General features: G+C 37.6%; 1 protein-coding gene across 2 annotated transcripts in view; it reads left to right on the plus strand.

Moving 5' to 3' along the window:
- Nucleotides 1-10797, plus strand: part of FTO (FTO alpha-ketoglutarate dependent dioxygenase) — a 227547-nt gene extending 216750 nt beyond the window's left edge. For both annotated transcript variants that reach the window (XM_058845637.1, XM_058845644.1), the window contains one exon: nucleotides 3712-10797. In XM_058845637.1, coding sequence (XP_058701620.1) covers nucleotides 3712-3865 — 154 coding nt within the window. In that variant the 3' untranslated portion in view covers nucleotides 3866-10797. The remainder of the gene's footprint in view (nucleotides 1-3711) is intronic.
- The last annotated feature ends 454 nt before the right edge of the window (nucleotides 10798-11251 follow it).

The raw sequence follows: 11251 nt of genomic DNA on the forward strand, positions 1-11251 counted from the left end.
CACACCTGCCCATGGGGATATCAGCCACCTTCCAGGAAAGCATCATGTGCTGTTATGCAAATAGTCAAACAGTCATACAAATGTTTGTCATCACTTAGCTGAACATTGGTAAATATTAATGAGCAAAGTCCATTTGTCAAAAACAGACAAAAAGGTGATGAAAAGTATGGGAGCTTTAGAGGGTAGAGGTAGTGACAGTGTGCTCTTCAACAGTAACTAAAAATGGGCTTTTTTAATTGAAACTGTCACAAGTCTTGATTGTTTTAGTAAGAAAGAAGGGACCACGAAGTTTTGTGTGTTCTATAAACAAACAGTTCTTTCCATAATATGTTGTTAAACACTTACTGTCAAGGTGTTCAGCTAAATTGCTCTGAAATATATCACAGCAGTTTTCCTGTTCTCCTACTGCAGATAGAGTATTGAAATCTATTCTGTATTTCAGAGTTTTTGTGATTTCCACTCTTTACACACTTTTACATATAATATGCACAGGTTAGTTCTATTTTCTTTTGGAGTTTTGACTCTAGTAACTCATATAACAGTTTGTAATTGACACAGAATATTTTCATTAATTTACATTATTGTAAATCGTCATACTTTCCCACTACCACCACAGCTTGATGTTTGCAGCCTTTTTTTTGTTTATTTTTATTTATCAGGAGTTGTTGCTAACTCATGTTAACTGTCAGATACAAAGAATTTTAAATAATTCTTTGCAATCATTTAGATGCCTTTGATTATTCTGCTTTGGTTTAAAATGTTGCTATGCTTTTGGCAAGATCTTCTGTTCCACTGCTAAAAATTAAAGATCATTTTAGGAACAATTTCTCCTGTAGAATTTTTTTTTTTTAATCAGAAATGTACTCATCTGGAAAGGTCTGTTTTTTGCACCCTAATTCTGAGTGAGAAAGCACTTTTTTGACAGTGTTCCAGATTGTGGGAGCTTTTCAGGTGAATTGTTTATTGAACTGCCAGGTGCAGCGGTGACTGCCTAGAACCAGCCCCATACCTTGAATAGGAAAAGCTTAAGCTGTCTTTGATGTCAGCAGATCCAGCACAGGGGTTGTAATTTTGATCAAAATAGATGATTGACAAATTATAAAAATGTATCATTCCCTGCTGTTCTTGCAGCAAAGCATGGAGCAAAGCTGTAGAAATCCAACAGAAGGACAAAAGCACCATGGAATCACTGACCTTGGAGCCCTATGGCACTGCTTTCCCTTTTTTATATTTTTCCAGCACAATGATGCATTTCTGTCCTCAGACTTACAGCAAGTCTCAGGACCCAGCACTTGCATTCCTCTAATCACACCCATGGAATATGCAATGGCTAAAACTTCCCCAATTGCGTGATTGCCTGGAAGTTCAGGCACGTGCCTGGTTGTGGGGAGAGCTCTCAGCGATGCTCTGCTGGCAGCAAAGAGAGAAAAGGGAAAGTAGCAAGGAGTGGTTCTTGGGCTGCCCAGGCACTGCGTCACCATGACTGCTACCACATTTACAGCAACACAGACACCCACGTGGCGGAAAAGCTGGTCAATCTGTTCGTGTGAGAGAGAGAGGGAAAAAAAAGACATGAAAGGTAAAAAAAGGGATCTGGAATGCTGAGGAAGCTAAAGATTGATATATCTTTTATGTCAGTGAATACTGTTAGTAGATGTGGGAGAGAGAGAGAATTATTATTATTATTATTATTATTATTATTATTATTATTATTATTATTATTATTATTATTATTATTATTATTATTATTATTATCTGAATTTTGCAGATCACATAACATGCCTGTAGTCTTTACTGGCTGAGCTTTGTGATTTGTCATCTGCAATAACCTCTACATGGTTAATTTGTCCACTTTTAGATGGAAATGCTTAAACTGGAATGTCTTATACTACACACCAAACTGACTATTATTTTGTGCCAAGACAGAAAATAAAGCAAGCTTTTAAAAGCCTTATATAGTTACGCTGTAATTAGTTTCAGCTTCCCCTGCATATTAATTTTCTCCTGTTCCTTTATATAATTTGGAAGATGTCTTCAGAACATGATGGCACAATCAGTTAAGTACCTCTCAGAACTCACACACTAAACTGCATTTGCTATAACAACTATTATAAAGCAGCCAGCAAAACAAATCCTCTGTTATTCTGTACAGTGCAGCTTATCAATGCAAACAGTTTAATATTTATGCTAAGAGGATTGTCACAAGTAGCTTCTGTTCCTTTAATTCTTGTTTTAAATAAATAATGAGAACATTTAAACACATTACTCTTCCCAGGGCCCTGAGGTCGGCTAATCTTATTATTTATGAAGTGATGTGCTACATAATAGTACTTAGTGCATGTTAACAGATGCTATTATCAGGGGCTGATGTGGAGAGCTGAAGATATATTGGAATGCTATGTGTTAATACTGTCCTTGTAGTGTAATGTACGATGGATTGAGTGCCCAGGATGCTGGTGCAGCAATTAACCACCCACCAACATGGGTGTAAAGCTGAAGTATGTTTTCTCATGGGGATTACACTGCTATTAATAATTCCCAGGAGAAGAAGACATCTTTAATTTGGCAACAGTCTCTTCCAGAAGGTCAATGGTGTGGACAAGGAAGTTTTGTGTGTCAGTATTTTTAGAGTTCACTCTGCTGAGGTGAAAGACACATACATGTTTTAAACAACTTTAAAGTTCCTACAAAAATTATGTGCTTTATAGACCACAAATTTTAAAAAATGTCATACAAGAGATAAAAGTTCATTTCTGCAATTTGGTTGCTACCATTTTAAAGAGCAATATAGACCTGCAGTATATACCAAAATTAAGATAATTCTCAGCATTTTTCTTTGTTTTTCCCCTCTGCAAATATTAACTAATTATTCAGCAATGTGCAAATTGTTTGAGGGAAGGGAAAGCAGGGGGGAATCCTCCTTGAACTGTGATAATGTTTTTGATGCAGCATGTATTACAGTCTAATCTTTAGAGATGCGATGGTTGACACTTATAAAAACTTTCCTCTGCAGACTGCAGTTTAGTTGAATATTATAATTAGACTTCACTAGTATTGATGAATAATCCATTTAATAAAAAACATTGTAATTTAAACATTTTCTCTGGGGACTAACATACACTAACGTCTTAATTTAATTTTATTGAAGTTTTGCCCACCCATTCATCATTGGAAGTTGTTATTAACCTCCATTTCCATTTTTCTTTATAGAATTTTCTCTTTTTATATTGCCTTTTTCAGTGCTAAGCAGGTTGATACACTTGTAAATCTCCAGCATCTACAAAGCTAGTCTGGCTTCTTTAATGTTGTTTAATCTATCCCCCCTGACCTTAATGCAGTAAATTCAGTTTAATCTTTCTCAATAATCTAGTAATACATTGGAAACCAGCAAACATTTAAATCTGATAATGATTTAATCACATACTTTAAATAACAGCTGAGATAATGAAAAAATAATTCACCATATAAAGAAACACTAACTGAGTTTTCTCTGTGATTGGCTTTTTGAGAAATCCCTATAGAAAATACAAAGCCTACAACAGAAATCAACTTCACTGGAAATGTGCAATCCATTTGGTGTCAGAAGATGTCGTATTTCTTTTTTATTATCATCTTTCTCTTTAAATTAATGCTCAAATGTATCCTTGCTGAGTATTCAGTTTCTTGATACAGTTTTACTTAAGTGGTTTATCTGCTTACCTTTCTTTTCAGATGCCAGTCAGATGCAGCAGAGAGCTTGCCAGAAGACCAGAAACCAGAATGCCATCCCTTCTGGACAGATGATGATGAATGTAATATGCCTCTGCCATATGATCTAGAAGAAGTAATTGCTTATCTACAAAATCTTGTTCAATGGATAGAATAACAAGTGACCTTCCAGCCCAGAATTATTGATGCTGGTCATCTTGGGAGAAGATTTGTCATTATCATAAATCTTTTCAGCATTATGATTCCTTAATGTGTTATTTTATGTGTCAATGCAGATTTTACCAGTCTTTACACAGTAGTTTCATTACTGTCTCATAATAAAAAAGACCAGCCCCCAGATTTACAGAAGCATGAGTTTTTTAAGGCCTGAAGTCCAGAACACCAGCTTCTCCTCCACTCCAATTCCCATTGACCCTACAGCCCAGGGATATCTGTGTTTCACAGAATGACAGAATGGGTCAGGTTTGAAGGGACTAGTTGTCCCTCTGGTTCATCTGGTCCAACCTCCCTGCTCAAACAGAATTACCCAGAGCACAGGGCACTGGGTTGTGTCCAGACAGCTCTGGAATATCCCCAGTGAGGGAGACTCCACATCCTCTGCCCAGTCTGTTCAGTGCTCACACAAAGTCCTTGCTCATGTCCAGGTGGAACTTCCTGGGCATCCTTCCTGCCCCTTCCTCTTGTCCCATTGCTGGGAACCAGGAGCAGAGCCTGGTCCATCCTCTGACACCTCCTGCAGATGCTGACAGACATCAGTAATGTCCCCTCTGAGCCATCTCTTCTTGAGGCTGAGCAGGCCCAACTCTGCCAGTGTTTGGACACATTCCCTTGGTATCTGAATTTCAGCTGCCATGAGTGCCTCGAACTGTCTCTGGCCTGGCAGGTTTGGGCAACCCAAGGTGTAGCTCACACCTGTGACAAGGCAGACTGCATTATCTGGGTATCCTAATGAGAGGCCAGCTTGGGGTGAGCCTGCTGGACATCTTCAAAACAGAGCTGGAAATTCTCTGTCCAGTAACACAGAGGGGCAGGAGATGCTGGAGATTCCTTTGTGCAGTGACTCATTTTTTGATCATTTTTTCCAGATGAGGAATTCTGTAGGAGCATTCTAACATAGATGCCAAGACTTTCTTACCATTTTGCCTCATGGCAAGTGAATACTGCTAAGAGAGATTTCTGATGTGAATCTATACCTCCTGGGCTCCCTGGAATTCAGTTCCTAATCATTGCTTTGTTTCTGCATGTTGTGAATTCTATTCTGAGATCAGGTGTCCCAGTGCATTGCCTAAAGAGCTGATGGTCCTAAGTAAGTAAGATCTTCCATTTGGGTTGTTTGCTTCCCTGAGAAACTAGATTTAGATTGTGTGATATTGGGTATTGCAGCATCAAGTGAGATCTACGAGCACAAACCCAGAAAACCGTAAGAAATATAGCTGTTTATGATGTTTTGTAGTAACATGCTATAAAAAGAGCAATTCTGTGTGGGATGATACAGGGCGCACCTGAATGAGAGAATTTTGATTTGGTAAATTGCTATTTTAACTGAACTGGTTGGACTGGCGTCCAGCTTTGCCACAAAAAGCAGAAAATCATTATGGTGAAAATGTACCCAGGCTGTATTACCACTACAAAAGAAGATAGTGAGATTCAGAGTTTGATGTTGCAACCAAGAAATGAATTTGCCTCGTGTGTTAAGTGGTGTTTAAAGTCTCTGCTGAGGCAGGGCTCACCCAGAGCACACCAGCTTTCTGTACTGGCAAAGTGCTGTGTGTGTGGATAAGGCTTATGCTCCCAAAAATTGTACTTTTGACAGTATAACATATGCCAGACCTCCCTGGAGCTAAGGAAACTGTGCCAGTAAAAATTCAGTTTTAGTGGTATAAAACTGTGTCCACACCTACCAGCTTTTGCCAGGACAATTATATCAAGTAGAGATTATACCTCATAAGACTTTTAATAAAGCTGTGCCAGAAAAAGTATAAATACCTGAATCAAGTGTTTCCATTGTAGTCCTAGCCTTCTGCAAAAACTTTTAGTTTTTTATATGTAGAATATAAAGACTCTCTGAAGAATGTTATTACTTAAACTGGGTTTGATAATATTACCTTGATCCACACATTTATCTGTTGTCTCTTGTGCCGTAGATTTCATAACATTTGGAAATACTGCTATGGGCATAGCTTTCTCTTCCCTGCAGTAGCTAAAGCTGGTTTTACCAGTGGGCAAATAGCACATATTTGGATTAGTGCCACACTAAACACTGTTTACTTTGGAGATCCCTTTGAGAAAAGCTAGCTGAAGATGTGGGAATTCTGCTTTTGAAAAGGCAATTCTCAGAAACAGATATTGCTTTGGAAATGAGCAATATGAATTAGACAAGCTGATGATATAACAGTGTTAACACAGTGTTTAGGGGGACTGTTTATTTATGCTGTTACTTTATGATTACTTTGTGTTTAATTAAGCGCTGCTAAAATCCACGGGGATCACAGTATTGAAAGGAATCTGACCACCACAAAGGGTGGAGAAGGCACATCAATGATGTAGTTTGTAGCTGAAGTGGATGCAAAGCTATTAAAAAAATGATTGGCAAATAATTATTTCCAGCAGCAGTGAAAATAAAGCCAAACCAAAACAACCTATTAGGAGACTGCTGGCAGTAATAATAGGTTTTTTAGAATACATGTTCCCAGGTCTTGCCTATGCTTGAAGATTTAAGGTAGTGAATTAGCTGAACTAGTACTAGTCTCAGTGAAGTCAGATAGCCCTTATCTAAGCCATGGATAGCAATGACATGGACAAATTAACACCTTTGGAATGAATAACACTGAAAAAATACCAATAATCAAGTGGTTTAGGGCTCTGTGTTGCATTCCAGTCTTGCATCATCTAAATCAGTATAACCTGATTGAGTTCAGTTGAAATGCAGAAGTATGAGAAGATTTCATATCTCCAAAGCCCACAGGAGTTGATAGCAATAACATGAGCAAGATGGTGGAATTGTTTGAAGCACATAGTAATGCCAAAGGATACCCCAAAAGGAGAACACGAAGGTAAATATATATAAAAACCCTGAGAGATCAAGTGTAAATTAGTGCTGTGTTTAGATTATGTGTTAGAAGCTGACAAATACGTTGAAGATTTCCTTATTTTATTCAAGTAGTTATAATTTAGCTTGTTTCAATGATTCTTTAGCAATCCATTTATATTCCAGCATTAGATAACCCATTTCCTTTCTGGATGAGCTGGAGGACACAGCCTCTTATTAATGTTCTGTGTATAGCAATTGTTTGTCAAGCCTGGATGCTTTAGAAGCATGAGGACCAAGGTCAGGTTTTTTCAAGGAAGAGGTGAAATCATAAATTAACTTCTGACATTAAATTCAGTGGTTCTTTTAAAATGGTGAAGTTCACGGCTTTGCTTACATTTACTTTTCATCAGCCAGGACTGAATTGAGGTAAAATAGTTTCCTTGCACGTGTGTGTCAGGCTAAATGGATTGCAGAAGATACAGATCTGTTTGCCTGTCTGCACTTGCCTTTAGACAATATTCATCAATTTTACAAAAGCTACTGACTAAACATGGAACCAGTACAAATTAAATGCTCAAGGCAAGGGCTTTCTTTTATAAATCTGATACAGAGTTGGTTTCACACTGATAGAAAGAAAATGTTGGCAGAAAATGAAAAACTTCTATTGTTTCTGTAATTTGGAGGATGAAAGATACAGACTATTTTTAAGTATTTGATAGAAAACTGCTGTGTTATGCAATGTAATTAGAAATGTTTTCATAATGCTTTGTTCATATCCCTGTATATGAAAATATTTTATCCCATAGGTCCTTTCTTCTGCTGAAAAGGTTATGTAAATAAATAAAATTAATCTCAATACAGTAGATTTTAAAGGCCTAATATTTATGTTCTAAGCTTTACAGCAGGTTCTGATTATTTTAAGGGTAAATAAGAATGCAGTGAGTAATCAGAAACTGAAAACTGTGCAGGATGGGTAACATGCACCATAATAAATATCCTGATCTGTTGTCTTATTATCTATTATCATCTGAATATGGTTTTAGGTTCACTTGTAGTGGTACAACATACACTATAAAATCATGCTGGTCTACTTAATACAGTGGGGCAGATTTAGGGATTCCATTCATGTAACAGCACAGAAATCAAAAGATAATTAAAATCCCTCATGAAAGGTGACAAAAATATTGTAGTGTGTTAAGAGTTGGCATTGCTCCTTTCTCAGCTATAGCAGTGCTGTTCCATCAGTCCAGTGCAGTGGAGTTTGGGCTGTTGGCTATTAAACCAGGCCAGGCTTAGGCTTCCATCTAAGCTGGGCTGAGAGCAGGGCAAGAGACACAAGGTGAGATGCACACAAGACCCAAGGATGTGCTTTCTCAAGGCCACAACTTCATTAACTGGGCTCATATGGGAGTCATTGAGCTCCAACTCGTACAGTGCAGGTCAGGATCTCTCCCTTAATGGTTACCACCTGGTGCAAAGTTAATGTTGGCTCCCTAAATGCCTTCCTGCCCCTGACAGCCAGTCCTCAGCTTTCTGCTGGGAGCTGAACACTGTCAGCTCACACCAAGGTTACAGAGTTGGGAAGAGTGGTTGTTCCACTGTAGCAACGGGGATGAGAAACTCTCATCCCCAGCTCCATGGACTGAGTACTTACAAACATTCTGCTTCTCATTTGGGATTCAAGTTGCTGCAGCTCATCTTCTGGCCTGTCCCACCAGGACAGTGATATGACACAGGGAAGGGTCAGACAAGAATTCATGAGGTTCCTCATCAAAAGCAGACACCCATTGCACTCCCCATAAGAGGAGAAAGTTCAGGACTACAATAACCTGCCTTTAGAGGGTGGGAGCTGCTAGGGAGTGATGAGGAGCTGTGGCTACACCACCTGTACAGGCAGAGGCAATCCTGAATAGAACCACTGCTCTCTTTCCTGTCCAAACTAACTCTTCAACATGGCTGGGCTTGCACCTTCATTTACATTCATCTGTCCTCTTCATCTTAGCCTGAGGGCATTCACTGAACAAAAGAAGATAATATATACAATTACAAAAAGACTGTACATAGAAAGGCTACAGAACTGGCTGAATAACATGTAAAATAAAAGCCAAGAAATAACTGATAAAATTAGCACATTAAAATGTTGATATTTAGGCATGAACACTTCACATGTCATGGGAACTATCATTTCTCTTGTTGGTTAAGAGATAACATTCATAATCCTAAAGGATGTATTATGCTATGGTTTACATCCTCTAAATCTCCAGTGGTTTTACAGGGCTTGTCCATGATGATCAAGAATTTGGTTACAAAAGTTGTTCTCCTCCCCCTCCCTATGGTCAAATACTTGCTTTCATGCCAACACATCTTGGTCTGATTAGTCCCCTTGATTACAGGCTAAAGTAAAAAGTCAGGTGTATAAGATTCCCATTATCCTTTATTCCACTGCTTCTAAGAACAGGTCAGATAGAGTTATTTCAGTGAAAATGTGAACAATCAACTTCTGTTTACCATTAACCTTCAGTTTTCTTTTCTTAAAATCAAATCAGGGCTTGGTAGGCAGTTATTTTCATACATGTCCCTTGATCAGTGGAACAATCTGTCAAAAGCCATTAAAGCCTCTATTAGGTTGAATTGCATTCAAAGTTAAGCTTTCCAATCATCTGAAGGGCTGTGATGATTGTTTTTAATATAGTATACATTGATTTCTCTCTCAGAGTAGCAACATAACTTTGAAACTAAGTGTGTATGACTTGAGCATTTTGCTCTCCAGTATATCTTGAGAAGCTTTGTTTCTTGTGGAAGATGAATGTCTGCATGAAAAAGGAAAATAGAAAATGCAGTGAAATTACCTCTTTAATGTCATAAATTTTTAACTTTTCCTAGTTCATTGTAACCCTGAAGATGTTACATATGAAATAGGAAGAAATTTTCCAGGGTCTCTTTCCTCAACAGCTTCACTGAAAAATGTATCTAATTGTACTGATATTTTAAAAGTGGCACTTTATCTTAAGATATCAGGATGCTTTACACAGAGAAACTGAGGCAGAGGTGAAAAGTGCAGCTGGGATCTGAGTACCAACGCTGGAAGGAGTGTTATGTAACCCCCTGTTGCTGGCATATCTCTGTTACTTCCAGTAATCAGCTCAATTTACAGATTAAAGATGCTCTCACAGAACTTGTTGTCCTCCAAAATTATAGCTGAAAGTTGAGCTGGAGTCTGTCCTGCTCATGTCATATTTAGCACAATATTTAATTGCATAACATACAATAATATATCTCATATAATAGAGATCTTTCAGACCTCCTAAGATTTGATTAAAACTTTCCAATGAATCTTTTTGTTACATTCCAAGTCCCTGAGCTCTCAATGGGAAAGAGATTTTATTGGGTTGAAATGATTCTGTGGAGAATATGCAGTATATAATACAATATAAAATAATACTATCCCCACTCTTCTAGATCTATTTTAAGTATTTCCACTGTATGCCCCAGAAGGTGGTACAACTGCTGTATTAGGAAACTCCTAAGACATACCTAATAATACCCTGTTGGTATTTGTGCTATTTTTACCAAGGTGAAGGTGAGTTGTTGAAGCAAACTGGAATGCGGGTTATGCACCTGTTAGCACTTTGGTCTGGTACTTATTTGGTAGTCTGGTAGTACTTTACTGAGAGCACTCTTTTACTAGCTATTTTGATGAACATCCTAATAAATTATTATCCAACGTCAAAGAATTCCATAATTCTTCTATTGCTTTTCTTTTCTATTGACTGATGCCCCTTCTTTCCCTTTTGTCTCAATATTAACAGTAATGTTATTAACAAGTTTTGTTCTTTGTTAGGCTGATGTGACCTTAAAGTGAGAAAACTTTAGAATTATGTGTCAGATATTACCTGAAGTACTTTTCTTTTCAAACCAATTTATTAGGTTGATTCCTTTTTTATTTGGTACTGCTACTTTTTCTTAAGATCTATTTATAGAACTCTGCAAGATATACAGTGATATGTAAGTTTGTATTATGTATTTACTAATTTGGTGACATTTATCAAATAAACTGCTTCAAGAATCTGTTTATCTGTCATTTGTCCTTCAGAGGCTGTTAGTTCTTGTCTTCAATATCTCAGTGTTGCAGTGCATGGAAGTTCAGGTGCATAGGTGACAAAATTGGTTTCTGTAAGCTCTCTATATGCCAAATAGTGAGAGAGAAACTTTGTCAAAGCACCAAACTCAAAGATGCTGAGTCTATTCTTCAGTGGCACATTGCTCACAACCTGAACTGTGTGTCAAATCCAAGCACCCTCATCTGCCTATGCTGGCAATTTAATAATGGTAAACAGAAAAAATAGATGGTGGAGGGTTTGTTTTGATTCTTGAATTGATAGAATTAAGTACTGATTATATTGTAAACCTTCTAGTGAGGAAATAAGAATAATTTCTGTGCCTCTGGTAAGACTCATATCATAAATGAGAAAGACTGACTTCTATTCCCTGTAAGAGTGTTTCCTTCAGCAA

This window comes from Poecile atricapillus, chromosome 10 (genome assembly GCF_030490865.1).
Source record: "Poecile atricapillus isolate bPoeAtr1 chromosome 10, bPoeAtr1.hap1, whole genome shotgun sequence".
NCBI classification, from domain to species: domain Eukaryota; kingdom Metazoa; phylum Chordata; class Aves; order Passeriformes; family Paridae; genus Poecile; species Poecile atricapillus.